At 51.7% G+C, this 20,324-nt stretch overlaps 2 protein-coding genes across 2 annotated transcripts in view; both read right to left on the reverse strand.

Annotated features, from left to right (window-relative positions):
* CAPN5 (calpain 5) overlaps positions 1 to 20,324 on the reverse strand; it is a 62,550-nt gene that overhangs the window by 10,811 nt on the left and 31,415 nt on the right. Inside the window, exons 3-7 of the mRNA XM_076328472.1 lie at positions 14,466 to 14,597; positions 2,659 to 2,867; positions 2,030 to 2,222; positions 1,265 to 1,458; positions 453 to 530 (exon numbers count right to left, since the gene is read on the reverse strand). Coding sequence (XP_076184587.1) covers positions 453 to 530; positions 1,265 to 1,458; positions 2,030 to 2,222; positions 2,659 to 2,867; positions 14,466 to 14,597 — 806 coding nt within the window. The remainder of the gene's footprint in view (positions 1 to 452; positions 531 to 1,264; positions 1,459 to 2,029; positions 2,223 to 2,658; positions 2,868 to 14,465; positions 14,598 to 20,324) is intronic.
* Positions 8,154 to 8,633, reverse strand: OMP (olfactory marker protein). Its single transcript, XM_076331845.1, has one exon. It carries the CDS (start codon positions 8,631 to 8,633, stop codon positions 8,154 to 8,156), a length of 480 nt encoding a protein of 159 aa, XP_076187960.1.

The raw sequence follows: 20,324 nt of genomic DNA on the forward strand, positions 1-20,324 counted from the left end.
GTGTGTGAGTAGCCTCTGATGGCTGATGAATAACGAAAGAGATGGAGATACCTTTCTCCATGCATGCAGTAAATACTTCTTCAGTTTAAACAATAGAGCTACGTGTTTTGGAGTGGGAGAAGTAGAGTAATGGCCCGTCCTCTACACATGGGTCCATGTTGTATTGAAACGTACATGGTGAGGCTGTTAAGTCCAGCGCATTCATAACAGGTTCCCAGTACCCTGGTGAAGTGGTTTGGACCCAGTGTGATACAGAGCAGCTTGCAATCCTAGGGTCATGGCCATCCAAAGCTAATACCCATGGGCTCAAGGAGGAGGCTTCACTAAAGATCCCAGGGCTTGGAAGGCTGTTTGCTCTGGATAGCTGTATGCGTGGAAATGACTCACATGCTTCATGGGGTGGGAGGACTCTGTGGGCATGGCCCGTGGAGACAACCCCAGGAGGGACTCACCAGAACTCTCCATCGTCCTCCACCGTCATCCCCATCTTCTCTCTCTCACTTTTACTCACTTTCTGCCACTCCTCAGAGCTGCGGGAAGAGTACGGGATTGTTACTGTGAGGGCAAGGGGACACACAAGAATTCAAGAGGCTACTTGGCCTTGGCAGGATCTGTCAAGGGCACAAGGCCTGTATAAAGCTCCAGCCATGCAACCAGTCCCCACACCGCTCTGGTTAGCTCATCTTCCAAACATGGGGGAAGTGCACCATGGCTCGGAGCTTCAACTTCCTTCCTGACCAGTGGAGCTGAATCCAACTTGGCAAGATTTTGTTTGGCCAGGACAATCACAACCCTATCGGTGAAGATAACAAGATGGACTCTGGCCAAAGGCTCTGGTTACAGCAGCCCTTGGTTCTTCATCCCATCCACAGACACCACAGCACTCAGTGGTGGCAGAGGTTGATTCTGTTGGGCGCTGTTTTTGCTGTAACAAGACCGGGAGCGGAAAGGTGAGCTATAATCTTCTTTAGTGTGAACATGCTGGCAATTTCACCACAACACCCACCAGAGCCTTAATGAGAAGGTCTGCCAAGCTCAGCCACACTCTTGCTGACCTCCAGGGACCCCAGGGCAAGGAATGAATCTATCCCAGTGAAATAGTAGGTTTAGGACATGGGTTGAAGCAGCATCCCACAACTGACCATACAATGTTATCCTATGGGTGTGGATGTAGTCAAATTGTCTCATGCCTCAAGGCTTGCTCCAACCCAGCTTTTTTCCACCAAATAAAAGGTGCTGCTGTTGCCCATCCTAACTAACTCACGTGTCGCTCCAAGGACCGTTCCACTCCCGCTCGCCCCACGGGTTACGCATGCGGATCATGTCCAGCTTCTCCGACTTGAAGAAGGACAGCAGGCCGTGGCCCAGGCGGACCTTCCGCACGTCCGTCACTGCATATGCATGGCCCTTCACCAGCCCACAGGCAAGGCGGGCCTCCATGTCAGCCGCTGATGTGGCCTGGGCAGGGGGACACAGACAATGCTCGTGCCAGGGGGATGTGACCACCTTTGCAGGGACTGGGAAAAAAAGAGAGCTCAGATTTCCCCGCAGGTTGCTCTGAGCTGAAAAGGAGAGCACCAGTGCTCAGGGAGAGAGTCAGTTGCCTTGGGAGACGTATCAGATGCCATTTTAGGTGCTAGATCCTTCCTGGTCTTCATCTGCTGCATGAGGTCTCTGAGCTCCCATGCTGTCAAACAATAAAGCTCATCCTACTGGCTATAATGGGGGGCCTGGCACCCAGCGTTTGTGGAGATGTCTACATGCAGACACCAAAATGCCTTTCTCTGGAAGTGAATCCTCTCCTAACATTTAAAGGGCGGTAGGATGAATCTGGGTTGTTCGACATAGCAATGAGGAATAAAAAGGGTTGGCATCCAGGCTTGACTCCCTTTGCCATTCACGGGAGGAAATAGGAACCCTTGGCCATAATTTATCAGACCTAATTTAGAAGTCTCTAACAGTGTAAGATGACTGCATCCTAAAATGCCTATTCCCATGACACCGTGACCATACAGGTAATGTTGCTTACTTTGATGGAGCAGCTGATGAGGCCTCCCCGGTTGTGCACCTTCAACACGCGCTCGAAGAGGAGGTTTCGCTTGGCTTCATCAGCGATGTAGTCCCCTTCAGTCAGGTCAATAGGTTCAGAGACTCCACCAGTAAAGTCTACCAGGGCATCAGCTGTGTTGCCTCCATCCAGGGCCTCATAACAGCCCGACAACCTGAAAGAGGGTGACAGGGATGGCACAACAACACTGGCTTGATATTTTAAGGGGTCCGGGACAGTTCTTGGGGCAGCCCAGAGAACAGAGATTTGTAGTAAAACTTTCAGTGGGCGAGGACAGCAAACTAGGGTGAAAAAAATAAGACCCATGCTGCTTGCAGCACTCTTGCTGTCATGGGACAAAGTAAAGGGAACTTGAAATCTCTAGGATAGGTGTTACTTAAACAAACATGGAGCTGGAGGATATTTTGCTTTGAGGGTAAATTAAGGCTAGAGAAGGTTTTTTTCTTACAGTTTCTGTCTGTTTGAGATATGTCCTACTCCTCCCCAGGAAAGCTGTTGTTTCCACTGGTGCAAACCAACTGATGAATAAACAGAGAGGAAAAACAGGGTGCCCAGGTCCCAGTTTGTCCTGCAACTGCCTGGGTACCTACTTGGCATAAGCTTTCTCCACCAAGGCGCACCAGAACTCGTTTCTGGAGTTGGAGTGGCAGTAGATGAGCTGGTTGTGGAGTGTGGGCAGGCGGTCATCTATCACCACGTCCAGCCACTGACCGAAACGCCAGAACTGGAAGTGGAAGATCCCCACGTAGCTCTCGGGTTTCTCGGGATTCCACTCCTGTTCCTTCCAGTCTGGGATGACCTGCAAGAGAGGAGGCACATGCACCTAGGTTATGCCCTTTTTTGCTGGGTTTGACTCTCATCCTGGAACTAACACAGACAATATCAAAGACAAGGAAGAATATGAGGGGGATGGACTTGCTTACAGCCTGGTGGGGCCATATTTTGGACCTGGTTCCTCCAACGCAGACTAGATTAATATGTACTGAAATAGCTTAGACTTTATCGTGCCTTGGAAGATGGAGCTAAAGATCCTTGTCCTCTTTCTAATAATTCTACCCTAGACATCTGCTGCCATCTACTGCTGTAGACAGGCTATTGGAGCAGAAGAGTCCTTGGTCTGACCAGGGATGGTTATTTTTATGACCACATTTTTGTTCATTTAGTGTCAGTAGGGTGCCACTAAGAGAGGGCACCTTCTTTGATTCTCTTACTTGATTCTGGTGTGACTTGACCAGCCCAAAAGCAAGTGTTGTATTCATCTACCTGGTGGCAATGAACAGGGACCAGACACTCTGCATACATCTACTCCACTAAATAAAAGTGGGAAAAACAAGATCCCCATCCCCACAAGGTCTCCATTCTTCCCTGTCAAGAGATACCATACTCATGCAAGCAAGCACAGGGAGGTGACTTGCTGAAAGAAGGAAAAGAGGGCCTGGGGTGAAAGAAACCCTAGAGCAGCTGAGGGGCTGAGGGAGCGCAGGTTTGGTGTCACTGCCATCTGCACTGCCAGTGGGACAGGCACAAGCGAAGGGTAACTGCCGAAGTCCATAGTCCTTCATGGCTGCAGGCACCACCAGCTTTGCTTTGGGTGGAAAATCCACCCAACAGTTGGGACAGAAATGGGCACAGCCCCACAGCTAGGAGGACCTGCATTTTATTTAGAACCAGGACATAGAGGCACACAGCAAGGAACTGCCCCACCACAGCTTAGCTTTTGTTGAGGGTGAAGGCAACATGGTTTTACTTCATGGCCAGGGTGGGCTGTGAGGCCATGTATAGTTAATGTAGTTGACAAGTACTGACCGATTCAGCTGCAGTAATGTGACCGACTCTCCACACCTTTGCTGTCCACACCTGCTCCTAAAGCATCATGACCTAAGCGAGGAAAAACCCCAATGTGCCCACGGGGAACATTATGTTCCAATACACCAAATAATCACTGTCTTGTGGAGACAGCTGCGAGCGTTGGGGTGGGATAGGACAGGACACAGCTACACTGCGTGGAATGAGGCTCTTCAGGAAGTCCCGGGCCATGGTGAGACCCCCTGCACCGTGCCTTGGCCCTTGGCCAGCTGCCGGAGCCTTCTGCCTTTTTTTTTTTTGGCTGCCGCCACGAAGCTGTAACCCTGCAGAGAGAGACTTCTCTCTGGAGAGCCCCCCGACTCCTTAGCTACGATCCAGCCCAGGGCTTTTATTGTTCCTACACTGAAATATTAATGATGCCATCAGCCAGCTCACTGGCACTCTTGAGTTGTCTGGATCAATAGAAGCAAAGCAGACAGAGCCATGAAAAAGAGCCGCTTTTGGAGGATTTGGTGTTTTCCAGGAGTGCTAACAACGATGCCCCAGACTCCCTCTGGGAGAGCTCCAGGAAAGGTCAGACAGCCCTCCATCAGTCCCCATTGATTCCTCCTGACTGGAGCTCATCCTAATGAATTGTCATAGAGGACCATTGTGCTAATCAACTCACTATTAACATGGGCTTAGAAATGATTATGGCATTGATTAGAGGCAGCTTGTCAGCCAGAGCTGGTAGTGACAGCTTCCAGCTGGCTGGTTCTGAGACTTGGCATTACTGTCAGTGGTGGCAGGAGGTACCAGTCCCCACCACCCTCCTCTGCCCCTTCATTTGGGGACAGCGCTGAAAACACCCTCTGCTGCTAAAGGTAGCAAAAGCAGTCAGCTTTCATACAGAGCAGGATCCAGGAGCAAGCACTGGTCGTGTTTCTACACCGACTCAAGGGGAAACGAGAGGAGCGGGAATCTCCAGAGCCCAATCTGTCCTCAACCTGCCAAAGTGCAAGGTGTGAGCTCAAACATCAGGTTCATCCCCCCAAGCTCCTCGCACAGCACAGCATCTCACCCAGGCCAAGGATCCCTCCAGTTGCTTCGCTCCCTGGCCAAGGTGTCTGTGACTCCCCTGGCTGTAGGGGAGAGGTGGCAGCTCTGGTTGCGGTGCTTATCGGGACACCACACTTCAAGGCATACAGCACAACCCCTGTCTGTGACCTGACGCTGAGTATTACCTAAAGGATTAACCTGGGGCACATCTACAAACCCCAGCAGTAGCTGCAGCCTGGATCCCTCCAGGAGATCATCATGTGGCTGAGGTCCACGGCTCCCACCCACTCCCAGGAAACCTCCCCAGAAATCTCCATCCCTCCTCAGTGGGTGCTGGAGAGCATGCCATGGACCACCCATCCCAGGATCCCACTGAGTCCTGAACTCAACTTGGTTGTGTGACACTGAGGCAGTGGAGACCACGTCTCCTCATTCACTCAACTGTGCTGCTTTTTGCTTAGGGGCTCCCAAAATCTGGAGCTGTAACACCCTTTAGTGGGACAAATTTACAGTGAAAGGGCTCAGAGACAGGTAAATTGGGAGCCCAGAAACACCAGGTTCATTTCCCTGTGCTGGTTTAGGGCTTTTCTCATTTTTCTTAAGAGCGGCTACTTAAGAGGAAAGGCACCTGTGATCCTGGAGAAATGTCCGTGATTAGAAGGAGGAATTGGTAGACGCTCATCCCTCCAAGCAGGGGCTCTTCTGCTGGGAACCTGCCAGCTCGGGAAGGGGAGGGAGGGACCCAGCTGTGCCAATCTGCTGAACCACGGTACAAACCAGGATGAAATTCCCCTGGAAGGTGGGACAGAGTGGTGTATCTGAAAGCCTTTACAGGATGCTGAAACCGCGTAGGGAGGGTTTCAGTGACTGGTATAAAGAGGCTCATCTTCCCTGCAGCAGAAAGAGACTACGCTGCCCCACTCACCTCCCACCCCCAGCTCTCATGGAAAGGAGGATCCACCTGAGGATCCACCTGAGGATGGTTTCCCCTCCTCTGCCCAGCTTCAAACCCCTCCCCAAAGCACACAAACTGCTAAATGCTCCATTAAGCCTTTCACACCAAGAGAAAAGAAGGTAAATGTTCATTTTACTTTTTACAGGAGACAAAAAGGTGCTCAAAAATACCAGCAGTGACTTGAAAGTTGGTGGGTGCTGCTTTATTGTGTGCAGGATTGGGGCAGCTTCCAAAAAGAGCATGAAGAAGACACGCACAGCCTCAGTCCTTTAGGAGGAACCCTGTTGGCTAGGCTTTTATTTACTGTGGTACATCAATACCCAGCGAGGTATCTGCAGCAAGAACTCTAACCCAGCAACCAGCAATGGCATATTGTGAGACCTGGCATGCAAAACCCCCTTTGGATGTTGGCAGCGGCTCCTGTTACTTGGTCTAATGTGGTCTGTAGTCAGGAGCTCTGCTCTGGGATGTACAAGGAGGGCTTTCCTATGGGAAAGTCTGCCAGGACCCTAGAAGTGGGTTTGGCCCACAGTTGGTCCATGCTATGGCCAAGCAGGGATGCATCCACTTTTTTCTCTCCTCACCGAGTCCAGCATTTATTGGGGTCTAAACAAAGACATCAATGTCTCCGGCAATGCCCATGGCATGGCTGTATAATTCGGGGGTTGCTGAGCTTTGGTTGTGGGCAAGACTCAAAGCTCCCACCATCTCTCCAGCCAGTAGCTGATCTTCCTGCTTTCCTTCTCCTCTCTGCCTGGCATAGCTTGTGCATATCATTTTATACACTATTGTTGGGCTGGGGAGGGCATGGAATCTGCACCTCTGGAGGCTCTGAAGAAGAGGTTGGACTCTCTTGGGGATGGTCCGCACAAGTCAACAGGCCATGGGTACAAAATCACCTTGTCCTGGCTTTCCCATCACTGCCCTCTCCTTACACATCTCAGGAAAATCTCAGGCCGTACCTTGAGGAGCGCTCACCCACAGTTGACTGCACTCTTAGCAAAGGACCAATTGTAATAATACTTGACTCTTTCAAAGGACATTTCTATCTGTGGGTCTCGAGAAGCTTCACCACAGTACCCTCCACTTTTTGGTGGAGGAAAAGGGAACGTCCAAAGTTAGTAGTTTATTCACAGTCATGGGACAAGCCAGGCACAAAACACCTTCCTGCTCCTAAACTTGCAAAGGTACCATCTCCCCCCTCTGCTCCCACGGCCACCCAGACACTGCTCCCTACCCTCAGCAGTAGAGGGTAGGGGATACTACTTTTTGGGGACAGCAGCAGCAGGTTCCTGCTCTGTCATTTGCAAGTGCTCTGCAGCCTCACAACTCTCTATAGATGCTTCAGAATAAATATATTCATGGGTGCTTTAAGGCCACAACGATACACAAATCGTTTTTGCTGCAGGGGACGCGATGCTGGCTCAGACCTACAGCCTGCTCTGAGCTGCTGGCTCACTTGCCCGGATCTGCACACACATGCGTGCCTGCTCCAACCCATCTCAGGACCAACAATCACCAGGCAGCACAAGGTGAGCAACGTGCTGGAGTACACCTCCCCACAGTGACCCCCAGCAAGAAACGGTGGCGGCTCTCAGGAAAAGCGTGGTCCAACCTCCCTGCACCAGTTTGTCCGGTGGGTTTGCAATCTGCAGAATACGGCATGCCCAAATGTACTTCAGCTTCACGGCAAGGTGATCCTCCACGGGACTGGTCTTCAGAGACACCAAGCAGCCACAGTCGCAGCAGGAGTCACTGCAGCCTGCAAGCACTCAGCATCCTTGCAAGGAGAAGCGCTCCATCGCAAACAAGCCCTCCCTTTTTAATGGCTAGGGTGAAAACTGGAAGCCAGGGCTCTCTCCAGGTTGTCTCTCCCGTTTCTAGTATGGCAATTTCTTATTTTTCCATCAGGCTTTTGGTATGCAGTTGCCGCAGTTGGAGGGCTTAGGGCAGCCTCATATTTCCAAGCCAGCAAGACCCTGCGCCAGTCAGACCTGGTGAATCCCTGCTGAATTCACAAGTATGCAGTCTTATACTGTAGGCAAATACAGCAGCAAGCTCATGGCCCCCTCCTCCCCATCATTCAGACAGAGGACAGCAGGTATGGGGAACATTTCACAGGGCTGAGGGGCTCCAGAAGCTCCAAGCGGTCCTCCAATTTTTCTCGATGCCGTCCCTCATAAAAAAAAAAAGAACCACATAAAAAATGAACCAAGAACTGAACTGAGAGAAAGAAAAATGAAGACAAAAGCACAGCTGGAGCAAGAAGGGCTGAGCAAGAGGGTATCAGGCTTTAAAAATGATGGAGCCCTTCAGCTGGGCTGGTTCGAGGCCGTCAGTGAAAGCGAGGAGGAAATACATCACCTTGCGGATCTGGGCTAACTCCGCTATCCGCTCCCCAAATTCCTGGGCATCTGCCTCGTTGCACTCCACCTCCTTGGCCCCTGGCTTCTTCCAGAAGATGCCCACTGGCTCCAGCAGCTGCCGGTTCATAAGGTGGGTGAGATCAGGAGTCCAGTGCTGGGAGGTGCCGGTCACCGTGACCTTCCCAGGTCTCTCCAGCTGGATGTTCCAGCGGAGGAAGCGCAGGTTGTGCTGCCGGATGAAATCCACTCGGTAGATGTGCTCATTGGGACGCAGCAGCTTCTCACCATCCTGGGGCCTCGCGTTTTTTTGCTGCAGGCTCTGGAATCGCAGTCGCATGCACCGGGTGAGCTGGTCATCGCGGACGAAGGGCAGCTCGAGCATCCCTGCCTCGGCTGCCATCGCCTCGGTTGCTCCTCTGCCACGTCCTCAGCAACGTTTGGCTCTCAAACAGGACACACAGGGGGAAAAAGCCTCCAAGCCCCTGGAGCTGGTGCCCCCTCTCCACAGTCCCAGCGATGCTAGGCAACCCGGCCAGTGACGCAAAACACGCTCCGGGGCTTCCTCTGGGTGCCCTCCCGCCTGGTTTGCAGATTAGGAACTGATGGTGCTGCTGTGCACGATAATCTATAGGGAAGGGATGTCTGATGTCAGCCTCCCTGGCAACCTCCCTGACAACCGTGGCTCGTTATCCTGAAACGAAGGCAGGCAGCCAGGGATGCCACCCGACAGGTCTGGGTGGCAGTGGCTTTCTCTGAGTGTAGGCTCATGGGATAATTCAGGTTCGAAGGAGACTCTGGAGGGGTCTGGTCCAACCTGCTGCTCAAAGCAGGAATTACTTCAAGGTTAAATCAGATTGCCTGGGGCTTTGTCCAGTCCATCTTTGAGTAACTCCATGGATGGAGATACCACAGCCTCTCTGGGCCCCTGTTCCAGCGTCTGACCATGCTCACGCTGAAGGTAAGCTGGAGCTTGTGCTGTTGTCTTTTGTCCTGTGACTGTGCATCCCCAGCAAGACTCTGGCTCCATCTTGTCCACACCCTCCCACTAGGTACCTGCAGACAACAATAAGCTCCCCCTTTGCCTTCCCTCCTCCTGGCCACGCAAACCCAGCTCTCTCAGCCTCTCCTTGCATGTCCTGTGCTCCAGACCATCTTGGTGGCTTCCATCAGGCTCGCTTCAGTCTGCCACTGTCTTCTGCTGGGGACACCAAAACAGTGCCCAGATGGGGATTAACAAATTCCAGGCAGAGGGAAAGAATAATTTCCCTTGCCCTGCTGGCTGCATTCGTGTTAGTTTGGCCCCCATCTCTGCAATGGTACGTGTTTGACTCATAGTCAACTTGTCCCTCAGGAACACCCGTCCTTTTCTGGATGGCGCAGCTGGCAGGAGTCAGGCTCCACACTGCTGCTGCAGGTGGATGCCAGCAGCTCAGCAGGGGTCTGCCTGCCTTCGAACGGACTGGCCCGGTGTTGGAGAGGGTGCTCACATGTGGGCTTCACCTTAGTACGCCTTGGAAAGGGGAACTCAGGCACAGTCTGCGCCTTAACGCTTGTCTCTTTGGGCCAGATGGAGAAGCAGGTCCAAGATGCAAGCAACCCAAACAACCTCTTTCCAGGCACTGTAGGGATGCTCTGAGCCCACGTGAGCACCAGCAAGACCATCGTGCCCAAACTGGAACCACTCATTCCCCAGCAATTGCTGCGCATGATTAAATCCAGAGCACTGGTGCTGTGCTGGTGGGTTGTCCAGGCAGTGGATGGGATAAAGGGGGACAGGGGTGAACGCATTTCTCTTTGCAGGGTACTGGGTGGCTCCATGAGGCTGCGGATCCTGAAGAGAGATGCCATGCCAAGCCATGCCCCCTTCTGCCAAGTGGCCCCGTGACACAACAGCTAAACCACAGCCACAGTTTCGGGTGCACCATGGAAAAGACCTGACTCCTGCAAGCGTCCTATGGCATCTTTGGGATGTAGTCACTGGTTTGGACACTTGGAGAGTGCAGGGGTTTCAGCACAAAGCTTTAGACATTGTGCAGAGTCAAGTCGTTTGGGTTCTCTCCATCCTATCTGTGACTCAGGTTGGCTTCTGCCACATGCCATGTTTGCAGGGCACTTTGGGAGCTCAAACTGTGTTAAATGAACTCCAGGAAACAGTTTTTCTAAAATATTTTTACAAAAGGCTGTACCATCACCTGGACTGTGTCACACTTGACTCACAACCACCCAGAATGATCCCTGGAGGCTATCACTTTGACTTCCAGAAGAAAACTGGAACTCTTTTACTGAAAGAGTGGTGAAACATTGGAACAGGCTGCCCAGGGAAGTGGTGGAGTCCCCATCCCTGGAGGTATTTAAAAGACGTGTAGATGAGGCGCTGAGGGACATGGTTTAGTGGGTGGTGGTGTTGGGTCGACGGTTGGACTCGATGATCTTAGAGGTCTTTTCCAACCTCAATGATTCTATGATTCTATGATTCTAAGTCCCAAAAAAGACCATCAGAAGCTGTCCTTGGCCAGACAAACCACAGACACCAAGGGCTCAAGGTGGGTCATTTTCCTGGGAATTGTCCTGTAGTCACCAGTCTGCTGTTACTCCTAAAGACCCTGAGGACAGAATCAAGAACTGGGACTGTTCAGCCTGGAGAAAAGGAGGCTGAGGGGAGACCTCATCGCTCTCTACAACTACCTGAAAGGAGGTTGTAGCGAGGTGGGTGTTGGTCTTTTCTCCGAAGTAACAAGCGATAGGACGAGAGGAAATGGCCTCAAGTTGCGGCAGGGGAGGTTTAGATTGGATGTAAGGAAAAATTTCTTTACTGAAAGAGTGGTGAAACATTGGAACAGGCTGCCCAGGGAAGTGGTGGAGTCCCCATCCCTGGAGGTATTTAAAAGACGTGTAGATGAGGCGCTTAGGGACATGGTTTAGTGGACATGGTGGTGTTGGGTTGACGGTTGGACTCGATGATCTTAGAGGTCTTTTCCAACCTCAATGATTCTATGATTCTAAGAAAGCTAAGAGCTACACAGACCCATCTGAAGGGACAAAAGAGAGGTCTGAGGAAACCTGACCCTTCTGGCTGTTCTCTGAGCTCTTGCCTCACTTGTTCACTAGCTTTAAAGCACCTTTAGAACAACTGTTGATCCAACCCTTAGGTTTTAAAAGTTAAAAATACCTTCAGGTAACCCTGAAGACCTTTTTGACCTGAGCTACGTGTGACAATGTCACATGGACCTTGCTTGACTGCCTTGGTTCTTTTACCCCCATATGTGGTGGCAGTAGAAGGAACAATGACCTTGCACCTGATGATGGACTGCAGTGGGGTCCAGCCCCCAGGCACCATGTGGTGTTCCTCTCCTGCCCTGGCTGAGGCACAAGATCAGCCTTCGGGTCCTCCTCAGAAAGCAATAACTAACCCCAGGTTGTAGAAGACCTATGCAAAATGGACTTTGGGAGGTGGGTGCCCTCAGAGCTATCTGCTTGTGGCATCTCATCCAAGACTGCCCTGTGCTCTGGAAGCAGCTGAGGGGGAAGGAGACCAGTCTAGGTGGTGGAGATGCAGGGTCATCTGAACCACTTGGCTTTGGAGTCTGGCCCCTGTCCCTCGTTTGTTGAGCAATACCAATGCAACCTGTGGGAGCACAGGTTATAGATCCAGACAACCCTTTAGAACAACTGCTGGAAATTATTTAACGCCCCCCATTTCAGGGCCTTAATTTCTTTTCATAAGAGCTAGACAACTCTGAAGGGTCACAGGAAGGGTGTTATAGAGCCAGATCGCACCCAAAGCCACATAGGGCCAGCCAAGAGTCAGGAAAATAGAAAACAGCTCTAAATTAACTTCCAGTCCCCCATTCCCACTCAGTGACTCAAACACCACAGGCTTAATGGGACATGGAGGGAGCCTTGGAGCGAGGTGGAAGAAAGCGTGTGAATAAAATCATCTCTTGGGATGCACAGGGATGTGACTGGCCCGTCCTATTCCCTTGAAGGTATTCCCCCTCCCCACATTTGAGAGAGACAGTTTCACTGTGTGAAGTGGAGCAAGGGGGACACAGAACCCAAGCTAAATCCTGGTGTAAATCAGGATTACATTTTCTAGCAGCAAGGGCAGACCTGGGCCAAGATTGCTGTATTGATATTTCAGCGGTACTAAAACCTGCATCAGCATCTTTCAGCTCCTCCTGGACCCTGAATCAGAGACATTTTGGTGTCTAATGACACTAATACTAGGTTTTAAACTAGGTTTAAAAACCTAGTGTTTTGCTGCCTTGTCTGTCCTCTCAATTGTTGCTTACATCAGCATATTGACCTGTCAGGAGTAGAGGTTTGCCCTGTAGGCATTGGGTCCTATGTGTGGAGATGCCCAAGGGCCAAGGAGCAACAGGTACCTCCAGCAATGTTATCACAATTGCACGTGCAACTGTACCAAGGACCAAGAGGTCCATTATTTCTGGGCCAACGAAGGGGTCCGAGATGTTTGGCAAGGACCGTGCTCTAATCCCAGCACATCCAGCAGAGCTGGTGTCTCTTTGGACCAAGGGGTTAATCTGTGCACTTGGCGTCTCCCATTTTGCTTTAAAAGTTGCTGCTGCAGTTTATAGCCACGCTTACTCCTTGCAATTCATTGTAAGCCCTCAAAGCACCTTGCAAAAGGTGAGCAAAGGTCCCATCTAATTCAGAGGTCTCCAAAAGCAGGGGTGTGCTGAAGCATGTCTGACCAGAGCCCTGTAGTGAACACCACAGCAAACAACTGGGAGGGAAGGCTTGGGGAGAGGGCTGCAGCTTTTGCTTTTGCCAGAAAACAAACCTTTCTGAAAGAAAGAGGAGGAGGAAAAGAAGAGCATCTGAGAGTTAAGGGCATGGAAACTGAGAAGTCACAAACACCCACAGCCAAACTGCCAAGGGAGGAAAAGCAATGCCGTTGGCAAACTGAAATAATGAGGTGTCCAAAGGGACCCGGCTTTTGTTCGGTTGGCATTTCCCAGGGCAGGGCTGGAATTGACTGGGGAGGAGGGAAGACAACTCGCCCGCTTGCCCTTGGGAGACGTTGATGCAGAGGAACAAGCTAAACAACCCCTTGCACCACACCTGTAACGAGAGCCACAACAGTCACCACAGCCACGATGGGAGGAAACCTTACTGCTTACCCAGAAGCCAACAACAACTATCCTGTTCCCACATAAAGAAAAACCTTGATTTTAACAGAAAATGGGGATGCTGCAACAAACACCAATTCCTGAGCTTAGTGTTCACGATCACAAAAACCACAAGCAGCAGAGACTGGAAGTACCACAGCACACAGGGCAGATGCAAAGGCGTAGGGTGGAGGGACCCCTTTTGGGTCCGTTGCAGTAGGAGGCTGTGGGTGAAGCAGGTGATGCCGTCTGCACACGCTGTAGGACTTTGGTGGCTGCCTTTTGCAGTAAAATCTAGGAAAAGGTGCTTGCAACTTGCTGGTCTCTTGTCCTACGATGAGGCACGCCTGTACCAGGGTCTGAAGCCCCGTTGCCTCGGCTTTCACAGGACTGACTTCTGTAGCTGAGGACATGGTGGAGGCAGGCACAGACTGTCCAAGGATGCGGCAGCGAGCACCTCTTTCCCCCCTGTACCTCTGTGGTTGCTCCCCGGGTCTGCAGCCCCTTGCTCTGGTGCGGCTCCTTGGTGGCTTTCTGGCCCACAACACAGTCCCTTTGGACCACACACTCGAAGGATCACTGCTATGTGGTGCAATCCAGCCACGGGCCATGCCAGGGGTGGATGCTTTGGGGAAGCAGCGGCTTGGAAGAGATACTAATACCCTCAAATCACCCTACCTGCCTCAGCGCAAGGTGTCTCATTGCCAAGGTGGGCACACACTGAGCAGCCAAAGAGAGGTAACACCAAACTAGGGAGATGGGGCCAAATGCTGCAGCTGAGCATCCTGAATTTTGTTCTTCTTTTTGCTTTTTAGGTTATTTTGGAGTGGGGAGGGCCAGATTTGGGATCTGGAGGACAGGACGGGACTTGATCCTCTTGGTTAAGGAGAAACTAGCCAAGGGTTTGGCTTGAGTGTGATGTGACTGCAGTCATGATGACCAATTCCCCTTGAAAGATAGTCCTTTAAGGGAGGTTTTTGCACATGAACAGTTTTTCAGGACCTGAGGCATCCCTGAAGAACCAGTTTTTGAGCCGGACAAACACAACGCGAGCCAAGGTGTTGAAGACAGGCTTTCCCCTGGCACGGAGAACCGCTTACCTTCTGCCACAGAGACTCCCGGGACGCCAGGGAGGAGCAGGCAGCCACAAACCAGCAGTTCCCAACCTGGCCCTGGTGTAAGTCATGGGAGCTGATCCCATCCACAAAGAGATGTGGATCATCGCAGATTTCCTGTGGGACAGGAGAAAAACAGGCACAATGGGTAAGCAAGGAGACAGGGAAATCAGGAGCAGTTGTTGGCATTGCCAACACTTGGCAAAGGAAAATCTCCTTCTCTCTTCTTCAGGCTCCATTTAAATCCCACCCGCAGCTTTCTGCTGGCCTCACTCATCATGCTGGTGGCAGGAGGACCCTGTCCTGCCTTCTGCTCTCACCAGGACATGGGCAGCATCACTGCCGAAGTGACGCCAGACCTACTCCCTATTCTGTTCCATCATCAGCACAGCTCTGCTATAATTATCCCTGGTGATAATGGTACGTTTTCACACCATTACAGCCCTAGTGACCCATCCCGTCTTCTAAGTCCACTCTTTGTTATTTCTCATAAGCCCTTCAGCTCTCTCTACTCCGTGACTGCTTTACAAGCTTCTCCCTGTCTTGTTTTGCTCTGGAGAGCATGAGAGCATCACTGAAACCCACTGTGTCCCATATTGGCACTTGTGGACCCATCCAAAAATAAAACCCTGCAGGAGCAGGGCAGAGCCAGGCATTTAGGTGAGGAATCGCAGCGCCTAAATCAGAGAGTTCACCCAGGAAAGCTCAGCGCAGCTTGAGGGCTCAGCCATGGTTGCAAGAAGCCAAGTGTCCTCACCCGGGAGGTCTGTCCTTCCAGATCTTAGCACAGCAGATGGAGAAAATTCGGTGAGCCAAAAGCTTTGCAGCTGGGCCAGGAAGATTAAATGCTCATTCTGACACCAAAACCAGCATGGCAGATTGTGCACGGGCACCATGAACGGAGAAACTTGGGTAGGAGGCAGCTAGGAGGTGAGCTCATCCCTCCAACCACTCAGGCACCAACCACATCGCTTTTCTTCTGCTCGGCTCCTGCCAGGCTGCCCTCCCTTCTTCCCACTCCCACTTAGAGCCTGGCCAAGAAAGCACTTAAATAACAGAGGGTGTTGAGCAAGCTTCGTGTGAAACACTGCTTTTTTTTTTTTAATCTTTTCTCCTGATCAATCCAGTTTGGAAGGTTATGTCCGCTGGAGGCTGGGAACGGATGGGACAGACAAAGAGCCGAAAGAATCTTTTCCCCTTTGTTATTACGTTTAAGTTGAAGGGGGGAAAGCAAAAGCAGATTTTCCTTCTTCCCCCACACCTCCCAGTTTTTCAGGCTGGCTGCACCCAGAATAACATGCTCCCCTGAAACTTTGCGCATGAGGACTTGCATTGCCTCCGCCCATCACGGGGAGGAAAAGGAATCGCTGCTCCATAAGCACCTCCTGCTCTTCCCACCTAACCCAGTCAGCACCGTACACCTGAAAAATAGCCTGAGCTCCATCCAGACACAAACTGGGCAGGGATCAAACCCAAGGGAGAGGATCAACCCCCTCCCAGCCGCAGGCGCTGCAGGAGGTTGGGATAAGCGCTAGAGGGAGGCAAGCTGACAGCCACCAAAGGCAAGAGCCACCTGCGCTTCCCAGCATCGCTGAGTGCAGACAGCGGCGGGAGAGGGGCGGTGGGCTTTAACTCCTGTTTCATACCACCGAGGAAGCATCCAGCAGCAGGGGATGAGTCCGTCCTGTCTGTTGGTGACGGGGATGTCTGCAAAATCAGCTCTTAGTGATCCTGCTCTGGGGGGGGGCAGAGGCACCGTGTTTGCTTGAGGGCTCAGCCATAGTTGCAAGAAGCCATTTGAGGACCACAGCTGCCCTTTCTACCCTTGGGTGAATCTGTAGTGTACCAAAAAGCGGTCGCTTGGTATTACATAGACAGGGGAGAAAATGAAAGCATGAAAAACATATCCTGCTTGGCAGAGATTAGCATAGGGTAGAGGGTGTCAGATGCTCAGGGACCTTTCCTAAGAGCAGAGCTGCCAGTTAGCTGTGATTTCCCCATCACCAGGAAAGAGTTTGCAAATTAAAACCCTGTGGTTGCTCATTTTAATAGAGGGAAGCCCCATGTACTCATCAAAAGAGCAGCCTGCTCTGGCACAGACGAGGGGTGCAGCTCATCAGACCCTACTCTCTTGGACCCATGGCAGCGACGAAGGTGCCACGGCTGGAAACGCTCAGGCCAGGGCAGGCTCCCTCTGCAAAACACAATTCTCATTTGACTCAGCTTCTCTTCCCACTAATGCAGATGGGTCCCTAAGGGCATATCGTTCTTGAAGGATCCATTCAGGCAGCTCTTCAGATGCTGCAGTAGGCGTTTCCCATTCAGGTGCACACTTGGATGTGGTGTTTCAAGGTGCTTTTGGTCCAGCGTGATTGTGCCTGAAAGCACACACTTGCTCTACAACTTAGCAGCCCGTGGACTTTTTAACCTCCTTCCCTCATAATGTGCAAAACCCCATGGCAGTTTGCAGCTGAATTGGAAGTTTCCTAGGAGCACGAAGGTTGTTAAATGCCGCAATCCCCTGCTGTGGCAGGGGGTGACGGCCTCTCCCTTGACCCAGGATCTTGCATGCCTGGTGCCTGGAGATGCCATCAGGCCTTGGAGAAGGAGCGATGCTTTGCACAAGGATCAGCCCAGCATGATATACAGGCCCAACTGGAAGGAAACACCACGTGAGCTCTGCACAAAACTTGTGCAAATCCCAAAATGCTCAGTGAGTCTTCCCAGGGGTCCGCCCTGAAGGGCAGAGAGGGGCTGCCATGCTTCTCTGCAGAAGGACCATGCAGCACCCTCAAGCCCTAGGACTGAGCTCGGTCCCAGTGGATTCCCAGTGATCCTAAGCACAGAATCACCAAATCAATGCGGTTAGAAGGAACTTCTGGAGATCACCCAGTCCATCCCACCTACTCAAAGCAGGGTCAGCTAGAGCAGATTGCCCGGGACTGTGTTCAGTCAGGTTTTGAATATCTCCAGGGATGGAGACTCCACGACCTCTCTGGGCAACCTGTGCCAGTGTTTGGACCAGCCTCACAGTAAAAAAGTCTTTTCTCATGTTTAAATGGAATTTCCTGTTTTTCAGTTTGTGCTCACTGTCTCTCGTCCTGTCATTGGGCACCACGGAGAAGTCTGGCTCTGTCTTCTTCATTCCCTGCCATCGGGTATTTATGCACATCGTTAAGATCCCCCTGAGCCTTCTCTTCTCCAGGCTGAAGAGTCCCAGCTCTCTCAGCCTCTTCTCGTGTCAGATGCTCCAGTCCCTTCACGACCTTCATGGCCCTTCGCCGCACTCGCACAGAGGAAGGCAGCATTGCCTCCTTGCTCTAACGCTGCGGAGCTGATCCCATCAGGGTAAGACTCATCCGTGGGTCGGTCTCCCCAGCAAAACCTCCTGAGAGGTTTCCCAAATCCCTTAGACTTGAGCTTCCCAATATTAAATTACTTGGATTCTTCAGTCCCCACTGAAGCTGCTGAGCTCCCACTCACACATTTTCGCCCTGGTCTAGACTGCGTGGCCTTTAATCTGCAGGGATGACACTCCCTGGGTGCTCTGCCTGTACTGAGGTGGGAGCAAGGGACCAAGGCACTCCTTCAGCAAGGCTGCAATGCCCCCAGAATTGCACGGAGCACAGTGGGGCCCCGGTGTGTGATGCAGCACCTTCAGGGTGCAAAGCACACTCAGAGCCGTGAAGCACCATGCCCACATGCGGAGGTGGGTGATGAACTAAGACCAGTGGGAACTAGGTCAAAAAGAGCCAAGAAAAGCATTAACTTAGTTTTCCTTTTCCCGCAGACAGAGCTGAAAGAGATGAAGAGCTTGTTCTGCAGCCAGGCTGAATTACAGGGCCTGGGGTTTGTATGTGCAAGGGGAGGAGAGAAGCAGAGATGCTCTGATCACAGAAGGTCATCACCTTGGTTTCCTCCCCTCCCTCCCGTGCTGCAGACAGAAACCAGGTGAGCAATAACATTTACCCAGGCGGGCGCTGCTCCAAAAAGCAAACACCACATCATCCTCCCAGCACCATGACCCTGAGGGCAGCACACAAACGCGCACACCCACACATACCCTGGGGGCCTTTTGGGTTCAGGCATCAGCCACCACAGAGCCAGCTCAAACTGCCCCGTGGCACCCAAGTCTTCAGCAAACAGTGAGTCCATCCTGTCCTTCATCTCACCACAGCCAGCTCCTGGGTCGTGGCTACTCCTAGTCCGGACACAGATGGTGAACAGCAAGGCATAGGGGGGGACAGCCAAAAGCTATGGCTTCAGTGTGTTGCTCTTGACTCCACCTTGGCCAAGAGAGCCATCCATGCTTCTTCACCCCCAAGGAGAACCTGTCTTGGAGTATCCCAAGGGTCCTAAGCACCATCAGAGCAGATTTGCCCTCCCTAAAAGTGGCTGCTGAAATGGCCGCTGAGCTCGAGGCTACAAAATACAACGTAGAGAAAGCCCGTGCGCATGGTCCTATGGAAAGATACAGCCTGATAACACAGGGAGGGCCAAACTAGTGATTCAAAGTTCTGGTGATTCATATACTCCTTCCCACATCCTTCCTCCTGCAAGGGATGTGGCACAGAGGTGGAAATCAGAGCCGGGGCAGGGAGAGGACTTTGAGGTCCCTGTCAATGAGAGGCTGATCGCAGAGGTACCAGGTCTGGCTTATGAGAGCCCAGAACGGGCCAGTTTGGTCCCTCTGGCTTTGGGTTATTGAAGTCCATTAAGGAAAAAAAGACCCGTTAAGGAAAAAAAGTGCAATTATCTTGCTCTTGGTGGTGTAACATTGCTTCCCAACCAAAAAGCATGCGGGCTTTTCCTCTGCTCTCTCCTTTGGTACCCTTTCCCCCAACACACACCATTTCCTTCCAAATGCCTTTAAACCAGAAAATATCACCCTTGTCTTCTCCAGCTAGTCCAATTCCACACAGGGTAGTAATGAGCAAATCACCCTCTAATTGGCTTTGTAATTGGTGACTGTCTTATCATAAATGTTTCCCAGCGCAGATTTCTGAGCTTTAGATTCACTGGGGATCTGGATTGTGTCAAGCCAGCTGCGGGAGGGAAAAAGGTAAGGGGAGAAAATAACCATGTGAGATGCAACATCTGCTGCATGCCAGGACCATTTTTTGCTAACAAGATTTTGCAAGGAGCAGACTAGTCTAATTGCGCTGCAGAGCCTGGCTGTTCCAGGAACAACGCTTTCACTCAGACTCGCAAAATCAGCAAGATAATCTGTTAGCGTGGCTGCGCTTCCTCCCTCCTGGGCAATGGGGAACCAAAAGGATCCCGTGTCTTAAATGTCACTCACACAGCCAAGAGAGCAAGAGGCATCCAAGCACAGCGAGCAAAGGTGACACAGCTGGCACGAAGGTCCCTGCGCTGCCTTGCTGCAGGTACCTGCATTGGGATGCGATTTTGCAAAAAGGGCAATTAAAAAATTTGCAGCAGGGTGACATAGGGATGGGAAGGGAAATAGGGTGAGTTTAGAAAACCAGGGGTCCGTGTTTTCAGAGGGATTGTTATAGAATCATAGAATCATAGAATGGTTTGGGTTGGAAGGGACCTCTAAAGGTCATCTAGTCCAAGCCCCCTGCCGTGGGCAGGGACATCTTCAACTAGATCAGGTTGCTCAGAGCCCCGTCCAGCCTGACCTGGAATGTTTCCAGGGATGGGGCATCCACCACCTCTCTGGGCAACCTGGGCCAGCGTCTCACCACCCCCAGCGTAAAACATTTCTTCCTTATATCTAGTCTGAATCTCCCCTCTTTTAGTTTAAAACCATTACCCCTCGTCCTATCGCTACAGGCCCTACTAAAAATTATATCCTCAGTGGCTCGGCTCCACACACAT

Source organism: Aptenodytes patagonicus, chromosome 1, assembly GCF_965638725.1.
Source record: "Aptenodytes patagonicus chromosome 1, bAptPat1.pri.cur, whole genome shotgun sequence".
Lineage (NCBI taxonomy): Eukaryota > Metazoa > Chordata > Aves > Sphenisciformes > Spheniscidae > Aptenodytes > Aptenodytes patagonicus.

What these genes read in the sequence shown, in the direction of transcription:
- OMP (XM_076331845.1), bottom strand. Translation starts at nt 8,633, where the DNA reads ATGGCAGCCGAGGCAGGGATGCTCGAGCTGCCCTTCGTCCGCGATGAC.